This window comes from Chlamydotis macqueenii, chromosome 25 (assembly GCF_036417535.1).
Source record: "Chlamydotis macqueenii isolate bChlMac1 chromosome 25, bChlMac1.mat, whole genome shotgun sequence".
Lineage (NCBI taxonomy): Eukaryota > Metazoa > Chordata > Aves > Otidiformes > Otididae > Chlamydotis > Chlamydotis macqueenii.
The window spans coordinates 971,074-989,949 of NC_141580.1; the positions used below are offsets into that span (position 1 = coordinate 971,074).

At 54.3% G+C, this 18,876-nt stretch overlaps 1 protein-coding gene and 1 long non-coding RNA gene across 2 annotated transcripts; one reads left to right on the forward strand and one right to left on the reverse strand.

Annotated features, from left to right (window-relative positions):
• Positions 1–648: 648 nt before the first annotated feature.
• On the forward strand, positions 649–4,725 carry LOC147597675 (uncharacterized). The gene is made up of 4 exons (XR_015261124.1): positions 649–1,096; positions 2,405–2,494; positions 3,468–3,548; positions 3,869–4,725. It is a non-coding gene; the product is annotated as an uncharacterized LOC147597675 (long non-coding RNA).
• Positions 4,726–14,425: 9,700 nt separating this feature from the next.
• MRPL45 (mitochondrial ribosomal protein L45) lies at positions 14,426–18,568 on the reverse strand. Its single transcript, XM_086766883.1, has 8 exons — positions 18,474–18,568; positions 18,003–18,198; positions 17,439–17,556; positions 16,947–17,045; positions 16,294–16,342; positions 15,917–16,066; positions 15,663–15,836; positions 14,426–15,144 (listed from the first exon to the last, which is right to left on the reverse strand). The coding sequence occupies exons 1-8, from the start codon at positions 18,528–18,530 to the stop codon at positions 15,085–15,087; spliced, it is 903 nt and encodes a 300-aa protein (XP_086623009.1). The 5' UTR covers positions 18,531–18,568; the 3' UTR covers positions 14,426–15,084.
• Positions 18,569–18,876: the final 308 nt, after the last annotated feature.

Below are 18,876 nucleotides of genomic sequence, written 5' to 3' on the forward strand. Positions count from 1 at the left end.
CGGAAAGCGGGAACTGCAGCTCGGGAGTCGCGCATGCGCAGTGCTCTGCCCTTCTCCTGGCAGGCACAGTTGTCCGGCAGCACATGCGCAGATGCCGGGCCCCCGCCGCGCATGCGCTTTGCTCTGCCCTTCTGCCAGGCAGCCGCCCGACTGAGAGAAGAGAGCAGAGAGAAGGGAAGAGGGGCAGGAGGGGGCCCCCCCTCCCGGGCGCAGACGCCGGGCACCTCCCCAGCTCGCCACAGCTCCCCCGAGCCCCCCCGGCCCCCTGCAGCTCGAGCTGCCCATGCGTGGGAGTCGGCACTCCGCTGCGCATGCGTTTTGCTTTGCCCTTCTCCTGGCAGGCACAATCGCCCGACTGCGCATGTGCAGACGCCAGGCTTGAGCTGCGCATGCGTGAGAGTCGGCACCCCGCTGCGCATGCGCTTTGCTCTGCCCTTCTCCTGGCAGGCACATTCGCCTGGCTGCGCATGCGCGAGTGCCATGCCCCAGCCGTGCATGCGTTTTGCACTGCCCTTCTCCTGGCAGGCACAGTCGCCCAAGTGCGCATGCGCGGGCGCCGGACTCGAGCTGCGCATGCGTGAGACTCGGCATCCCGCCGCGCATGAGCATTGCTCTGCCCTTCTCCTGGCGGGCGCAGTCGCCCGAGCATGCGTGCGCGGAGCCCGGGAGCAGCATGGCGGTGTGCGGCCGGCGGGTCCCGGCGGCGGTGACGGGTGAGTACCGAGGGCACCCGTGAGGTGAGCGAGCCCCTTTCGTGGCTGCAGCGCTGTCTCCTGCCCGCCCGGGGAGCCTCAAGCCGCCCGCTCGGAGCCGAGCCGGGCGAGGGCAGCCCCGGGGAGTGACCCGAGAGCAGAGAGAAGGGAAGAGGGGCAGGAGGGGGCCCCCCCTCCCGGGCGGAGACGCCGGGCACCTCCCCAGCTCGCCAGAGCTCCCCCCGAGCCTCCCCCGGCCCCGTGCAGCTGCCCGCCGCTCCGGCGCGTCCCCTGAAGCCTGTCCCGTAGCACCGGGCCGCGCCGGAGTTACAGAAGAGGAGAGAAGCAGAAAGCAGCATCTGACCTGTCAGATTCTCCCAGCAGTGCCGGGAGTGAGAGCTGTGGTGAGTCCCCGGCCCCTGGGGCTCTGCCTCCTCTCTTGTGCGTCCCTGTCCTTCCCTGCCCCTCCCCTGGCCCCCTGCCTTTCTCATGTTGCTGTGATTTTTTTTTTTTTTGTTGTTATTGTTTCCCTCTGCCTCTCCTCTTTTCTCTCCTGCTCCCCCTTCCTCTCTCCCTTTAAATCTCTTGTTCTACCGCTTCCTTTCGTTTTTATTCCTGCGCTTTTGTCCTGCTCCCTCTCCCTTTTCTTTGGTTCTCTGTCTCTATCCTGCAGCCCGTCGCTGTTTTTGCCTTTTCCATCTCTTTGTCCTGATCTGCATCTGTATTCTCCCCCTAATTTCTCCAGCCTGTTTTCTGGCCTGCTTTTCTTCGTGCCTCTGCATGCCTGCCCTGTGCCTCTGCCTTCCTATCTCTCTCCTTCTTTTCTTATCTTTCTCTATCTCTTTGTCTTGCGTACTGTCACTGTTTTTTTTTTTCTGTTCTGTATCTCACTGTCTGTGACCTCCTCTGTGCCCCTGGATGTGTTTGCAGCCCCTGGGTGCAGAGCTGATGGCTGAGGACAGGCACAGGGAAGGGGGTGATGTGCTGTGGGGCTTTGGCAAGGGCCCCTGCTCCTGATGGGCTCCAGCTGGGGCTGGAGGTGGGGCAGCCCCACATGGGTCCAGTGAGGCTGAGGGTGGGCCTGGCCCTGGCCCTGGCCCTGCTGTATGAGGGGCCTCCAGCTGTAAAGGGGGCCGCCTGGGCATGGCTGCTGGAGGGGACTGAGGAGTGAATCACAGGCAGGTGCCTCCAGCAAGGAGTGGCTGGTCCATCTGAGCCCTCCCTGACAGAGCAGACACCAGGACGCAGTGCCAGGAGCTCCGTGCCTCTGTCGGCCACGTGTGCGAGCCACCACGTTTTGGGGTGTTGTAGTTCAGCCCCAACTGGGACCAGACTACGCAGTCTCTCTCCCACTCCCCCCACCCTCCAAGAGAACAGGGGGAGAATTGGTAAACAAAAGAAAACCAGAAAAAAAACACGTGGGTTGAGATTGAACAAAAAGTAAATTTAACAGTAATGACAGAAGAAAACAAAACAGCGATGGAATACAAATACAGTATAATGCCTTACAACAAATCTCCCCACTTAGTTTCTTTGAAGTAGCAGGAGGCTCCCTTCAGCACCCTCCTCACTTACATACTGAGCATGTCAGATGGGATCTGTTTGTAGGAAGCTAAAGCAGGTGGTTTTTGATAATGTTGCTATTGCATGTAACGATCTACTTTCCTAGTTAGCTTGGTATGACACCTATTTTTTTTCTACCTACACCCCAGGAAAAGTAAGTTGAGCTTTGCGTCTCTCAGCATCTGAAGCACCACGAGCGGCAGTTGCGGCGTCGGACTTCTTGGCAATGAGTGGAGCCGGTGAGCAGAGCACTGCGGCGCTTTTGAGGAGGAGAGTGCCATAGAAGAGATTGGTGGTAAGTGGTGTGATGTTGAAGGGCGGTGCTGTTTGGTAGGTTTTATTTTTGGGTTTTTTTTTTTGCAGATGGTGATGAGGAGCTGGGCAAGCACAGCGCCATCTTAGTTAGCGTGGGGTTGTTCTTTTGAGGATGGAATCTGATTTCTGGCCCTTTGAGAGCTAAGTTGAGGGAACAAGGTTGAAAACTGCAGGGAGGGTGTAGTAAATTGATGGGAGGAAGAGGGCTCCCTGGGAACAGTCTCTCTCGGGAAGGTGAAGGGGGAGACGTTACTGGTCAGTGTACGCTGGGCAAGAGTGTTGCAGCCTGGGGCGGTCTGCCTTTTATGCAGTCTCTAGGCTGGATAACGTTTGTGGGCCTGTAGAGGCGCTGGCAAGGGCCGGCGAGGAGCAGCACGAGCTTTCAGTGCTGGCACTTTTGGTGTGCGAGTAATTGTCTGACGTTTGTTATTTTGAGGCATTTTTTCTGGTGGGTGGCTGTGCAGAGTTGATGGTAAAAGTCGGAGCGCTGGTTGTCCAGGAAATCCCAGAGCCCTCCTCTGCACGGAGGCAGTTCACGAGGACAGAAGTGTTGCTGTGCTCCTTAACACAAATATTCAACTTGGCACGTGTAGGGTGAGGAAATCTTGGCTGTGCTGAGGGTTGAGAAAATGTATGTAGGCATCTGTGTCTGTCCCCTAGGACAGCGGTTCGAGTGAAACTAAAGCTGCCAATGAGTCAAAAAAAGGCATGGGTAGTCTGAAAAATGCAAAAGCTTTAAAGGCCGGTATCAGCAGCTGTACCAAAGGTGCTGCAAGATACTCTGTCCTTCACGTGGTTTTAGTCCTGAGAAACCTCGCCCCAAAAGGAAGAGTTAGATTCCTGCCTAGCTTCAAACTAAGGGGTTTTTCCCTCTCTCTGCTGAATGTCTGCTGCCAGCGTTTCACCGTGGTCGCCCTTTCCTTGGCCGTGAAAGTACGAGATGGATGGAAAGGAGCCGTAGCGGTCTGCAGGTACAAGGTACGTCTGCGATGCGTGACTGCATTTTTCCTAAGGGACTTGCCGCATGGATTTTAGAGTGAATGTTAAGAATGTGGCGATTTTCCTTCTGTAGTCTTCTAACTAAATATTTAGACACAAATAAGAAAAAGCAAATAAGGTGTGTCCTGGAGCATGTTCTGCCCGTGGAAAAGTAATTTGTATATTATGGACAAGGGGAAAAAAAAAAAAAAAGCCACTCAATTTGGGGAAAGCTGGTGTGACCCCGTGGGAGACAGAGGGGTTCTCGCTGGGGATTACGCAGTGTGGGTCCATTGGCCGGTGTGGGTCATCTCGTGCAGGTTATGCCGGGTGAGTTACGTGCTGTGGATTGTCCTGCGTGGACCCCCTGCTGTAGGTCATTCCTGTGCACGTCTCTTCTATGCACCTTTCTACCCACACGTACCCCCTGCCCTTGCACGTCGATCTCTCCCTCGTATCCGTCCCCGCCGTCCCGCTCTGTGTGTTTCTCTGCCCTTCCAAATGCTTTTCACTAAAACATCGCCCTGTGCGAAATTTTCCTCATCTGTTGTTTTTTTTTTTTTTTTCCCCCCTCTGTGTTTTGCCCATTGCATGCCCTGCACTCTGGTTTTGTCCCCCCCATTCCCACTGCTCCACCTTCACTTCAGGCCCCCCTTTTTGGCACCGCCTCCTCATAACCCCTCTGTCTCAGGATCCTCCAGGCGCTGCCTGTGCTCCCCAACTTGCCCAGTGGCCCCCACCCCCAACTTTCATGGAGATTGTTTTCATTCTAAAATGAAAACATTCTAAATGTTTTCATTTGGAACTTACAAGTATTTTCATTTGTATCAGTTGCATGTCTTGTTTTGTTTTTTTCCTGTATTTTTTTTGTTCCTCTTTTCCTTACCAGTGGTGGTTGTTTTTTTCCTTAATATTAAACTGTTTTTATCTCAAGACCCAAGAGTTGTCACGTTGACCTTTCTGAGTCTCTCCCCATCCCACAGGGTCGGGGCAGTGAGCGAGCACAGTTGCTGGCTGGGGTTAAACCACGGCACAAGGTCAGCTGCAAGCCCTGCCTGGCTGATGCTTTAGGCTGTCGATGTCATTCCTAGTGTCTTGACAGTTTGTCTTTGTTCTTTGTCGTTGCTTTTTAGTGCCTTTTCCTCTGCTGTTTTGGGCAGCGGTGGTTGTGGAGCCGCTCCAGGTAGCCACTCTCTCAAGGGCAAGGGGGTGGCAAAGCCGCAAGCTGGTGCGCAGTCCGGTCGGACGAAGGCAGCCACCTGACTGTGGATCGGTATTCCGGAAGACGTAACTGAAGGCCGTCTGACCGGCAGCTGCCTGTGCTGCGTGCAAGAGACAGCCTGCCTCTCTGGGTGAGGAAGATCCCGTTTTGAAGGCTGCCACAGGTTAGATTGCTGATCACCCTAAGTCGATACGCTGTCAGTTGGCAGAGTTATGATGCAACGTGCATGCAATACAAGTGGAAAGCAGGTTAACAGACTGGTTGAAATCCTTGGGGGTCACAGGCTGGCTAAAAGATTTGATAGTTTATGGGTTGGTATTATTGACGGGTTTGCTGTTGACACTGATGATTTTGGGGTATATTTTAAAATGCTTTGTGAAAGCTATGGAGTGTATGATGAAAGTGGGTCTGGATTGTTCAAAACAAAAAGGGGGATTTGTTGGATACCTGGAGTACCAGGGGCACTTAGTGAACAATGCAGACCGAATGGAATTGGTATGTTTGTGAGCAGCAGGCCTCAAGGACATCACTGAAGCCGCTTGTGAGAAAGTACTGAAGCTGCCTGTGAGAAAGCACTGAAGCCACCTGTGAGAAAATAATGAGGCCGCCTGTGAGAAAGTAATGAAGCTTCCTGTGAGAAAGTAAACGAAGCAACCTTGAGAAGAAGGAAAACAGCTGGCATACGCGACTGGGGGCTGAACGTGAAGCAGGGTGCAGGTGGAGAGAGCCGTGCGCGTGAACACAGAGACTTAACAAATCATACTTTAGCTAGGAGCGCGTGCATGATATAGCTAACCAATTAGTAGAGAGCTTGCCCATGATGCGGAATTAGAAGGGCTATATTAACCGGGATGTATCAACAATAAATCGGCATTTGCTTGATCATATTGGTCGTCAGCAGTGTCCGTGACTTCCGCGTCAGCACCCTCACTTTGAAAATTCTCTTTCTACAGTTTTATTTTTGTTGGATGACACTAGTTGTTTTTTTTTTTTATTTATTCCTTATTTCCTTAATCTTCAATTGCTTTTGAAATGTTCTCTTTACTTCTATCTGGTTTCTGCCTTTAATTTGCTATCTGTAGTGCCCTTGCTTTTAAAATTTTGTAGGTCTCTTAGGTGGACTGTGGTATTTGGGAATTTTTAACCCAATTTCATTATTCCCCATTGGTTTTAACATTTTCTGTCTAATTTTATCCCCATTGCTATCTTTAACTTGTTCTCTTCATCCTGAATCTTCTCTCATCCTCCCTCCGTGCCATCGCTTTTTACGCCACCTTTGCGGTTCTGCATTTTAGCTGCGTGTCAGAAATGCCGTTGTTGTTGTTGTTATTTCCTGATTACCATTTGCCTTTTTTATATACTTTTCTTGTGGTTGGTCCCCTTATTTTTTAGTTGTAATACGTCCTTACTTAGCAGCTTTGTTTTTTAGTTATTCTGTCTAGGTTTCTATTTGTTTCCTGGGCATTTTTTCCCCCCAGTTTTTGCCTTTACTTTCCTAATTATTCTGACTTATCTCTTTCTTCTCTTTCTTCTTTACAGTCGTGTAATTATTTTCTTTTTCTGGCTCCATTTTAGTTGACCCATGCTGGTTTTTTTTTTTCTTCATTTCCCTAATCCCTGTTGCTTTTAAAATGCTGAGTCTCCTTTTATCATTTTTGTCTTTATTTTTCTGCATTTTTGTTCTAATTATTTCTTTTTCCTTATTGATGTCACTTTTAAAAATTTATGTCTGTCTGCATTTTAGTCGGATGTTGCTATTACTTTAGTGCTTTTGCTTTTCAAATTTTCTAATTTGACCTTGTCTGCTATCATAATCTTTAATTATATTTTTTTTCCATTGCGCTTTACATTGTTTTTCATAATTTTTCTTTTTCTTGCTGTCGCTACCTGCTTTCTCCTTATAACCTTAATCTTATTTGCATCTACATTTTTCTCTGTACTTTTATTCTGTTTGCTATCTCTTAAAAAAATATTTCTTGTCTGTATTCACGCCTTTGATTTTAAAACTTTCTTTCTAGGTCCTTGTTACAGTTTGTAATTTCTGGTTTTTAAAGTTTTCTCTATTTCCCTGATACCCATCACCGAGTGACTTTTATTATGTTTGCTGGCGTTTTTGTGTTCGTTATTTCTTGTCTTTCCTTAGCATCCTGGCTTTTTAGAGATTCTTTTTACATCTCTGTTTCATTCTGCTGTCTCTACTTCCCTAATCCTTGATGCATTTTCTTTTTTTTTTTCCCCATGTCTACCTTCATCTTGGTCACTTATTTTTTTCTCCATTTTTTTTCTTGTCTGTTTTTAGCACCACCACTTTTACAAATATCTGTCTCTGTTTGCGTTTTAGTTCTCTGACTGTATTGTGTGTTCTTTCTTCTCCTAAACCTCGGGCTTTAAAAATTTTCTACTTTTACGTCTTTTGGCATTATTAGTTTTTAACCTTCCCCCCTGCCACCCCCCTCAGTTTTCCCTCGCGCTGTTGCTTTTTAGATTTTCCTTCTCTATCTATGTTTTAGTTTGACATTGCTATTTATTATTTTTTTCATTATTTCTGTAATCTTTGTTTATTCTAACACATGATTTTTATTCTGTTTGCTGTATTTATTTTTGAAGTATTTGTTTTATTTATTGGAGTATTTGCTTTTTACAATTTTCTTCCATATCTGTTTCTGTTTTTCATCAGGTTTTTTTTAGGCTTGTTTCTATAAATCATTTTGCTTTTTGAATGGTCTGCATTTATCCTGTTTGCTGTCTTTATGTTGTTGTCTTTTTGCCAATATTTCTTGCCTTTCATTTGCACCGTTGTTTTTAAACAGCGGATCATCGCGGCCACACGCGAGCTGGCCGCACTCGGAGCTTTCGCGGCTCTTGTCTCGCTCTTTCCCGCAGAGCTCCGGCGATGCACAACTCGAACCGCGAAAGCCGCAATGAGCTTTGTGCAAGCTGCGCAGAAGAAACAAGGCACTAAACCGGCAAATGTCCAGCTAATCTCCAACGTGAAAAGGGTCAGCAAGGAAAGCTCTTGCTAACAGCCCAGAAGCATTGCGACGCTTCTCTGGATGATTTGCCCACCAACACTTCACATCAGCTAAAGCCGGCTGCCCGGAGGAAAAGAGGCTAGGAAAGATCGTAGCAGGCACGGTTGTTGCCGCACGAGAAGTGCCTGCTCCGGAGGCTTCTTGCGAGCAGCGCTAAAAGCACGCGAACATCGCGTTTCTGTGCTTTCCTGAACAGCTTGCGCTGGGACAGTTACAGCCGTGTTTTGCAAGCTGTCCGGGGTTCTGAGGCACTAAAAGTGCGGATGTGTGGCGACTGTGCAAGACGAGAACCGGCTGCTCTGAAAGCCCTTCCTGCTCGTCACGTACGCTTTCTAGCAGCTCTACGGACACACACGCGTCAGCCTCTTCACTGTCCTACACAGCTAGCACGCTGGCAGTTACCGTCAACTTGGAACCAGCCGCGCAGAAGGAAGTCAGACAATTACTCCAACACCAGAAGTGCCTGCTCTAAAAGTTCTTGCTGCTCCTCACCGACTCTTCCCACCACATCTACAGGCTCAGAAACATTGAGTCTCTGGGCTTTCCTCCACCACCAGGACTCTGACACTTACCGTCACCTAGAGCTGCTGCACAGTGAGAAATAAATCTTAAAAATCACGAACTCAGACGATTGCTTTAACACCAAAAGTGCCACCTCTGAAAGTTTACTGGTGTACATGGTGGCAAAAGTCAGAGTCCTGATTGTCTAGGAAAGACCGGAGCCCCAATGTTGCTGGGCTTGTAGATGCGGTGGCAAGAGCCACTGAGGGGTTTTCAGAGCTGGCACTTCTGGTGTGGGATCTATCGTCCAACGTTCATGATATATAAGAGTGTTTTCACTGGGCGGCCATAAGTACACCGTGGTAAACGTTGGAGTGCTGGTGTTCTAGGAAATCTCGCAGTCCCAATGTTTGTGAGCCTGTAGATGCGGTGGCAAGAGCCGGGCAGGAGAAGCAAGAGCTTTCAGAAATGTCACTTCTGGTGTGGGAGCAGTCTTCTGACGTTTGTGATTTTTAAGATTTTTTTCAAAAGGGACTGCTGAGTTGAGGTGATGGTAGACGTCGGAGTCCTGGTGTCCCAGGAAATGCCGGATCCCCAATGTTTGTGAGCCTGTAGATGTGGTGCCTAGAGCTGGTGAGAAGCAGCAAGAACTTCCAGAGCTGACACTTCCAGTGTGGGAGCAGCTGTCCGACGTTCATCATTTTTAAGCTGTGGTTTAACACTAGGTGGACAGCTCGAGCTGGTGTTAAACGTCAGAGTCCTGGTGGTCTAGGAAATCCCGGAGCCCCAGCGTTTCCTGGCCTGTAGATGTGGTGTCCAGACCCGTTGCGGAGCAGCAAGAGATTTTTAAGCTGGCACTTCTGGTGTGGAATCTATCGTCCGACATTCGTGACTTTTAACATCTGTTCTCACTGGATGGTCACCTCTAGGTAATGGTAAAGGTCGGAGTCCTGGTGGTCTAGGAAATCTCGGAGCCCCAGTGTTTGTGGGCCTATACATGCAGTGGCAAGAGCCGGTGAGGAGCAACAAGAGCTTTCAGAGCTGGCACTTCTGGTGTGGTATCTATCGTTCGATGTTTGTGGTTTTTAAGATTTCTGCTCACTGGGCAGCTGAGTGTACATGGTGTGAAAGGTTGCAGTCCTGGTGCGCCAGGAAAGCTCGGAGCCTCAGTGTATCTGGGCATGTAGATGCAGTGGCAGGAGTCAGTGAGGAGAAGCAAGAGTTTTCAGAGCTAACACTTCTGGTGTGGGATCTATGGTCCGACGTTCGTGATTTTTAGGATTTTTACTCGCTAGACTCTGTGTGTATATCTCTACTACCTTCCCCTCCTGAGCGGCACGGCGGGGGGAAAGGGAATGGGGGTCGCAGTCAGTTCATCACGCGTTGTTTTACGCTGCTGTATCATCGTCGGGGGAAGAACTCCTGGCATTCCTCCTCTGCTCCAGCGTGGGGTCCCTCCCACGGGCCACAGTCCTCCGTGAAACTGCTCCGGCGTGGGTCATCTCTTCCACGGGGTGCAGTCCCTCCAGAACGGCTGTCCCAGCGGGCCCTCCATGGGCCGCAGCCTCCTTCAGGCCTCTACCTGTTCCGGCGTGGGGTCCTCCACAGGCTGCAGGTGGATCTCTGCCCCTCCATGGACCTCCATGGGCTGCAGGGGGACAACCTGCTCCACCATGGTCTTCACCACGAGTTGCAGAGGAATCTTGGCCAGGAGCCGCATTACTCCTCCCCCTCCTCCTTCACTGACCTTGGCGTCTGCAGCCGTTCCTCACAACAGGCTGGCAGACGCCTCTCAGGATCCTTTTTACATCTTATTCACTTCTCATCTCCTCTCCACTTCTTGCAGCCAGGCCGGGCCGAGTTGGGCCCGGTCGGCTGCCCGGCGGGAGGCCAGAGGGTGAGGCCTGCAAGGCCCATGAGGCTCGCGCTTCCCCCTCTCTGTCCCCCGCTCAGCTGCTTCACATCTTCTCCTCCTTTTTTTCCTGTTTTCCCCTACTTAAATACGTTATCGCAGAGGCCTTATCACGGGACATTCTGCTACCAATTGGCTCGGCCTTGGCCAGCAGCGGGTCCGCCCTAGGCCTGGCCGAGCGTGAGGCCGTCTGTCCCTGGGAGAGCCTGGGCACGGAGCAGCCCCCAGGAAAACCCAGCGCCAGGAGCCCAGCGCTGCCCAAATCGCCCTCAGAGAAATCCCAGAGCGTGGAGAGCCTGAAGGCTGAGGTCTGTCCCTGGGAGGCTTCGGAGGTCAAACCCACTGATAAAGCCGAAATCTGCCCCTGGGAAGTGGCTGCACCTCTGCCAGAGAAAGGAGCAGCCCCGGGTCAGGCGAGCCTCCCACCGAAAAAAGCCGGTGCCTCTAAATCCCAGGAGAAAGGCAGCAGGGAACGCGAGGCCGTCTGCCCCTGGGAGAGCCTGGGCACAGTGGAGCCTTCCTTGAAAAGTGCGATGGGAAAAGAGCCATCCAACAGGTCTGACAGCACAGAGAGCAGGAAAGCTGATATTTGCCCCTGGGAAGCAGCAGAACCCACCCACAAACCAGGCACGCGCCCACAGGGGGATGACGGAGCGTCCCCCTCCGGGAGGGGAAAGTCCAAGCTGGTGGCAGGAGCCAGCACCGCGTCTCCAACAGCCCTGCTGAAGAAATCCAAGGGCAGATCTGTCGGCGAGGCTGAGCACAAGCCCCTGTGCCGCATCGCGCAGAGCATCCAGCCCCCGCGGGGCCCCAGAGCAGAGCTGCTGCCTCAGGGACCAAGCACGGCCCGGCTGCAGGCAGCGGTCCCAGCCCCAGCGCTCGCGTAGCCGAGGTCTGTCCCTGGGAAGCAGACGGGGTTCCACCGGGATCTGACAAGACCAGCACAGGCCTGAGGAAAACCTCTGCCGTGTGTCCCTGGGAGGAGGAGAGCGCGGATCCCACCCCGACCCCTCCCGGGCAGGGCAGAGCTGGGGCGAGCCCCCAGGACAGTGGCAGGGGTGCCAGCGAAACCAAACCCGGCGTCCGCCCACGGGACCACGAGTAGCCCCCTCCGTCTGGCTGCCACCTGGGTGCAGACACAGCTTTCGTGAACGCGACAGAAGCGTCCGCCGAAGCCAATGGCACGGCCATGCTCCCACTGGGCTCCGGCGGTGGCCATCAACCAGCCCGGCTGGGGCCCAGCGCGGCGAGGGACAGTTAACACCTCCTGCCTTCGCTGAAGCTTGAGCCGGGCAGCCTGCCAGGCCCCAACAGCCACCCACGGGAACCTGGCCCAGCACAGGGCCCCCTTGGTCCGAGCGGGGCACCCGAATTACGTGAAAGGCACCCGTGGCGCCAGCCTTGCTCGCTTCCACCAGCACAGCATCGCAAAGCTGCAGCTCGCTAGCCGGAGACGCTCACCTGCGAGCTCTCCAGCCGTCGAACCTCCTCCTACCGCGCGGGGAGGTTTGTGTCCCCGGCACAGCGCGGCACGGCTTGCCCGCCCCCCCCAAAATGCACAGCCCCGCAGCCTCGGCAGGCTGACGCTGGAACAAAGGGAGAGTGGCCCAGGGGCAGCAACAACGCGCCCGGGGAGGAAGACAGCTTTCCAGCGCTCCTGCAGCCCCGCTGACCTCCCCCAGCGCGGCCGTCGCCTCCGTTTGAAGCCAGGGCGGTTTCTGCGAGCGCGGCCAGGACCAGGCAGGTTCCGAAGCCTGGGACGAGGAGCTGTTGCTCCCAGTCAGCCCCATGACACATTTTGCTTCCTTGACACAAAGTCATTTATTTTGAGATGTCCTCTGAAGCCACCGAGCCAGCCGCAGGCCTTCCACACGTGCCAGGCAAACCTTTCTGCTCCCTTTTGGTCCAGCGACGCCAGCCCCGCGCTTGAACGCTGCGCTGCGGCAACGCCCACCACCGTCTCTGTTCCGAGACGCCTTTGCCTATCGCGCGAGCTGGGTGGGACCAAACCAACCTTCAGGCCACCCTGCTGCTCCGCTTTTAGAAGCCTCCGCATCCACGAAGGCTGAGATGGGTATTCCCAAGCAAACCTCCTCTCTGACTAACCGCACGGCGCCGCTACGCTTCTAATTCTTGCAGCATCTCGGCCGTAAAGGTGTTTGTCTTAACTAACAATGCCACTAACTTCTCAAAGCAGTTTGTCGCTGCTGGTTTCGCCACTCCTGCCGTGCGTGCATGCGTGTACATTCACCACGTGTGCAAACACGCCCAGGGCTCACCTTCCCACCACGGGAGAGCTTTTTCCATCACCATTTCCACCGGCACTAGCAAGCCTTCACTTTTACAGCCCATCTGTAGAAGCACTGGATGCCTTTTGTCGTCCCACACTTCCGCCAGACCCACTCCTTCGGGGAAGGGATGCAAGCAGGCTCCGGTGTGACAGAGAAGACGCCGAGACCACGGAGGCACTACGATCTCCAAAGCATCAGTGCTCCTGGTTTGCCATTAGCCCACCCGCTCGCGAGCGCATGAGGGAAGGGACGCGGCCGAACACGTGGGGAGAAGCCTCAGGGTCAGGAAGGCAGCAGCCGGGAAACAACAAAGCCTCCAGTGTCCCCCGGTTCGTCCCTCTCCTCCACTTAGATGGAAGCAAATAAAAACAGAGACAGCAGAAGGAAAGGTTTCAGTTCTCCCGCCGGTCTGCGCGCAACGGGGCTCGGCGCTGCCCTGCCGCTCCTGTGTCATTTCATAGAATCACAGAAGGGTTTGGGTGGGAAGGGACCGTTAACGGCCACCCAGCCCAACCCCCCTGCCAGGAGCAGGGACATCTCCAACCAGATCGGTTGCTCAGAGCCCCGGCCAACCTGGCCTGGAACATTTCCGGGGACGGGGCATCTGCCGCCTTTCTGGGCTACCTGGGCCACTGCTCCACCACCCTCAGTGTAAAAAATTTTTTCCTAATATCCAAACTAAATCTACCCCCCTCTAATTTAAAATTTCCTTCCTTTCCTTTAAAATTTCCTTCCCCTCTCCTTAGAAAGTGGCATTGTTGTAGCGCGCTGGCTGCGGTCTGCGGCGCTGAACGTCAGACAATCGCGCGGCTGCGTGAGTAAGTGTACGCACGGGAAATAAAGAGCGTCGCGCACAGCGTGCATGCCTAGTGGCCCGGTTATGGGCTGTGGGCGAGACACTAAGCGTGCTCAAGGACGAGGCACAGCGGACAGCAGGGAGGCTGTGAAGGAAGCCCAGGCGCAGAAGTGGTTTCGCTGCAGAGGTTTGAATATTGGCAAAGGAGACGGGGAGCCACACACTGCTGGACTGGAAGGAAAGGCCGTTCTCCCAGAAAAACCAGCCGCTCCACCAGAAAACAAGCTCTCGTCATTCCGAGCCCGAGCCGAGAGCCTCGTGTGGCGGTCTTGGTCAAGGAGTCACGTCCATAGCTGCGCGTAAGCTGCCCCAGTCACACCAGACAAACCAGGCAGCTCACACCCAGTGATTTTAGCTCCGAGCTCAGCTCACGCATGCTGGAGCACGGAATCTCTCCAGCTCACCACTGGAGCGTAGGCAGAAGGCTCAGTGTAGTAGGTTCTCTCAGGAAAGGCAGACAGATTGTGACACCTCTCCCATTTCCAAAAAGATGAAAGGGATTCCACTGCTGGCTGCTCTCCTAACAGAGCACAGAGATGATACTCTGCCCTTTCAAAAGAACATCACTCACGAGAAACGCTGAACAACTCCGTAAGCGTAAGGAGCCACAGCTCTTTCACTGCATACTCGGTAAAATCTCTTTCAAGGAAGAAGAAAAAATGCACGTAACTCTCACAAGCTCTGGGAAACGGCTGAGTTTAAAACCAAGGCCAGGCTGAAAAAGAAGATGCTTCACTGTTTGATGACCAGCGAGTATTTTGCTGCGTGACAAGGAGTAAACGGAACTTACCTGAGCAAAACAGAGCCAGAACGGCTTAGCGGAGTGGTAGGTTTACTCCTAGCCAGGGGAAAAGGTAACGTCTGGGTGGGCGTTTGCCTGAGCCACGCGGGCTGCGAGAGCAGGGGACCTGCTGCGGATGCCGCCACGCCCACAGGATGGTGCCAGCCGCTCACTCACAACTCCCCAGCACCGAGTCCGGGGGCGCCTGTCACAAACGCACCAACACCCAGCGGCTGTGCAAAACGCTGCCTTTCAAGAAGACACCGGCCGACGCAAACGCTGACCTTAGGAGTCAAAAAAGTTTATTAAATGATCAGTGCTGTGCTGCAGCCCCTTCGGGAAGCCCGGCCATCAACAAGGACCAGTTCAGCAGGAGTCCAGCCGCAGTACCCACCCGCCAGAAGCGGATTTAAAGTATGCTTGCCGCTCTTCCCCGGTTTCTGTTAAAAAAAAAGCAGCCTGGGAACGAATACAGAGAGGGAAAGAGGATGGGAAAAGAAAGCGCCAGCACCCACTGCTGCAAGTTTCAGTGAAAGCCCACCAGGTGTACGACACTCCCCACGGCAGTGCCAAACGTCTGGCATTTCTCAGACCTCCACTGCCAAGGGCTCTCACGCTGCAAGCTCCGCACAGAGGCCGGCCTAGAGAGCAGTCCTGATGAGAAGACTCATCTTCACAGAAACAGAGAGGGTAAAGCCGCCGCACGCTAAGTCACTCGGGACAGAACAGAGCTCAGAACTCATCCGAATCCCCCTCCCAGGCCCCTCTCGCTCCCGTAACGACTGTTGCTCAGTGACTGGAGTCCATTTCTGAAGCCGCTTTGTTTGCTGACCGCTCGCTGGAAAGGCGCAGCCGTATCCAGCTCGCTGTCTCCCCGGATATTCCCCACACCTTCCCGCAAGGGCTGTTCACACGGCTGTCTGTGCAGGCTCTGGAACCTCCTACTTCATTTCTTCATACTCTTGGGAGGGATTCAAGGTTGGGCCAGGAATCATCACCGTCTGAAAACGCAAGGAACAAAATCAGCGTGACATGGAGCAGCTCTGAACTGCTCTAGCAGGAATTCTTCGTGTTACGAAGCCCGAGAAAGGGTGAGCACGGGGTTCTGGCAACGCAAAGGCCTCGCACAGGAAGAGGACCAGATGGCAGCAGCACGGGGGAGGACGCGGAGGGGGAACGGGATGCCATACTCTGTACTCCACTACAGCTCTCACCTCCGTCCTCCCTAGGAGACGTTTTTATTAAACATGAAGACAGAGCGCCTGCATCCCTTCGCCAGGCCATGCAGGGGCAGCAGTAACACCCTAAACCATCACAGGTGTGTCCCACACCCTCAGCTTCCTGTTACAGCTTTCAGGTGCCAGAGGCTGACAATTCCACAGTAATTAACAGGTCTGCCCGCGGATTAATCCACCACCTTCCCATCACAGGAAGCTCAGCTTTGGTTCCGTCCAAAATAAACCAGGGCCCTGCGTTTCACAGCCGCGGCCGTGCTTGTGCCCTCTCCTGGTGGCATTACCTTAACGATGGGCTCCTTGGGCGGCGCCCACTCCGGAACGATCTTGCCGTGCATCCTCCACGTGCCGTACGGGTTGACCAGGTACCTCTCAAACACGACATACTCCAAAACGTCCTTGGGCATCCGCTCCCCGCCGTACATCAGCCGCCCAAAGCGGTCATAGATTGCCAGAATCTGTCAGAAGAGTCGAGAAGCACACGTCGGGCCGGCAGCGGGCTGGAGCCGGGACACGCGAGGGGCACAAGGGCTGGTACCTGCCGCGTGTGCATCCGCACCGTCACCTGCCCGTACAGGTTGCCCCGATTCACCATGCTGTCGCACCGAACGTGAACCACCCTCGGGGGCTCCAGCGACTCCACAAAACTCCACCGGATCGTCTTGTACCTGTTGCCACGCACCATTTCCTAGGAAGGAAAAAACAGGCGCCAGCTCAATTAGGATGTGAATGGAACGACAAGAAAACCACTGTCTATAATAAAGCATTTCTTCATCAGCTATTACTGAGACGTGTGCTTTCCCTCTCCGCCCTGTCTTCACTGTATCCAGCAGAAATAAACAGATGATCAGGTTCAGAGAGCCTTAGAGCCCACGGAGGAACCAAGGACAGGCTGCACCCAGCTACAACACTTACCGGGTAGCAGCGCTCTGTCACCAGGGCGTGCAGCTTCTGCTTGTTAAAGCTGCAAGTGAAACACACGCGGTTACTTCAACACACACATTGTAAAGAGGCTCACCCACGAATTCCTGCTTCCCCAGAGCACACACAAGCGAAAAAGCAAAATTCTCAGCTGGGATCTCAGCACGAAATCAGAACACGAACGCAAGCTGGTTGACAAGACTTCTGGAAGCCAGTTATGACCGAAATGTTTTATTGATGTTTGGAATCGTAACCAAGGATGCTGCAGTTTTGAAGCCTGTTCTATTACTGGAAAGTGGAGCGAGCCAGCGGAGTATCGCTTCACACCCAAACAGCTCCCTGCAGTGTGATTCTGAACAGCACCAACCACCCACTCATCTGCTGTCAACACGGGTGCTGCAGCAGCTCATCTCCTTCGCAGCTCGGGTCAAGACAAATTTTCTGCAACCTGCTTTTCACTATCACAAGCAAGAGGGTACCGACCAAACCTCCAACACCCGGCTCTTCACAGGGATGGGGGCAGAAAACGACAAAGTACTTGTTGCAGAGGATGTACAAGGATTAGAAAGACACGGAAGAAAACCAGAGCACGCAAGCAAAGAGAAGCACGCCCCACAGAAAGGCATCGGTCAGAGAAGGGGCCTTACTTCGTCAGGCAGTTATGGGCTTCAATAAATATCTCCTGCGCCTTTTCCGGGAAGGTTTTAGTGCTGAAATCCGGATCGTGATCTCTTATCTTCCGCAGGCTGAAACGACAGGAAAAGCTCTACAGTAAGTAAACAAGGACGGGGAAGCGCCTCCCGTGTTTCAGATGATGACGTTGATCTTTCCCAGTTCAAGCCCAGCTTTTACCAGGGTGCAACTGAGAACCGGAGACGCCTCACCGAGACATACCCTCTCGGTGCTCGTAGGACAAGGATACTGCTGCAAAGCTAAAGCATCCTCAAAAACGTGAGTGCACCCTGGATTCGCACCGGGACAGGCACCCTGTGCTCACTGTCACACCAGGGACTCCTGGGTAAGTGGCACAAGCAACACTGGAAGCAGCAGGTAGAAAACAAAGCGTGCCACCTCGCTACCACAAGAGAGAGCTGAGCGAAGCTTCTGCACCACAGACCCATTAAAAAGGAGGTACGTACGCTAGCTGGGAGGCAGCGGTCTGCTTCAGCTTCTCCATCTTTTGCTTCAGCCCATCTTTGGACAGGGAAGTCAGGCGGGCATCGCCCTCGGGAGGGACGTAAGGGTCTATAATATCAGCTGCGGGAGAGAGAAAAAAGGTCAGGAGGAGCCTCAAAGCCAGCAAAGTGAAGGAAAGAAAGGCAGCACCCTGGAGAAGCAGGATTCCGCCCCGATCATGTTTGTAAGGTTAAACATGAGCACACAGAGAACTGCTCTGTCTCACGCAGGCTGTGAGCAGTGACAGGTGCCTGCTCTCTGCTCTCCTCTCCCACGCAGCCCCCGGACAGGGGCTAAGACGCGTTCAGCAGCGGGGACGGCAACCTCCCGTGCTGTCCCTTGTCCCTAGGTTCGAAGCGGCCAACAGCTTGACAGGCTCCTGCGGTAAAGCAGGGCAACGGCCACCCGTCAGCAGGAGGCAGAGCGCGTAACCCAGTCCATTGCAGACAGACGCGCTCTGTCAGCGTGGTGGCACCACTTGGCGTTAGTTTTGCCATGAGAAGAGACCAAAGCCGGCTTTCTCCCACCTGTGCTGGCCAAGTAGAAGGTCCGTTCTATACGGTCTTCAGGAAATATGGTCCCTGAAGACTTGAGTCTCTTCTCCTTCTCTTCAGGGGACAGCTCTCTGGCCCACTCGGGGACAGTAAACCTCTTCTTCGTTCTCGCTGGGACAACAAGACAAGCCGGGGCCGCTCCAGCGGGACGGAGCACGGGCTCCGCGGCCTAGGGAAGAGAAATAGCAAAGCCGTGCAGCGAGAAACAACGCCAATATCTTTATTTGCTTCCCCTCGCACCTCCCAGACAGAGAGCGGCTGTAAACACAGCCAACACCGCGACCTGCGGCCCTCCCTGTCCTTTCAGCCTCGCTATATTCCCCCGTCCCCGACTTCCCACAGCCCTTACCCAGCTGCTCCCCGGCAACTCCGCACATCCCGCGGCTCCTCAGCCCGCTGCCCTGCGCCCCTCCCGCCGCCCCCCAGCCCCGCTCCGAGCCCCACCTGCCAGCAGGCCCGCAGGCCCCGCCAGCCCAGGCCCGCCCTCATGGCGGCCGCCATCTTCCCGCCGCGCAGCCCGCCGGGACGTGGGCGGGGCCGATGCGAGGAGGGAGGGCGGGGACGATGAGCGGAAGGGAGGGCGGGGCCGACGGGGCCGCGCGCCGAGGGGGCGGGGCCGGCGGGAGCCCGCGGCGCGGCAGCGAGTGGAAAATTCCATCGGCTGCGGAGCCGGGGGGGGGAGGGGGGGGGCGCGGGGGGAGGCTCCGCCCCGAGTGCGCGGCGCGGAGCTCGCGGTGCCTGGTGCGGGGCGAGGCGGGAGCCGCGCACTGTGCTCCAGCAGCGCGGAAGGGGGTGCGGGACCCTTCGGCCCCCTGGGACACGTGCGACACGGGAGGGACACCCCCCC

Coding starts and splice junctions, on each gene's coding strand:
- MRPL45 (XM_086766883.1), bottom strand. CDS start 18,530: ATGGCGGCCGCCATGAGGGCGGGCCTGGGCTGGCGGGGCCTGCGGGCC. Junction 15,837..15,916: donor TGCGGATGCACACGCGGCAG/GTACCAGCCCTT, acceptor CTCTTCTGACAG/ATTCTGGCAATCTATGACCG. Junction 15,145..15,662: donor CCAAGGAGCCCATCGTTAAG/GTAATGCCACCA, acceptor TTGCGTTTTCAG/ACGGTGATGATTCCTGGCCC.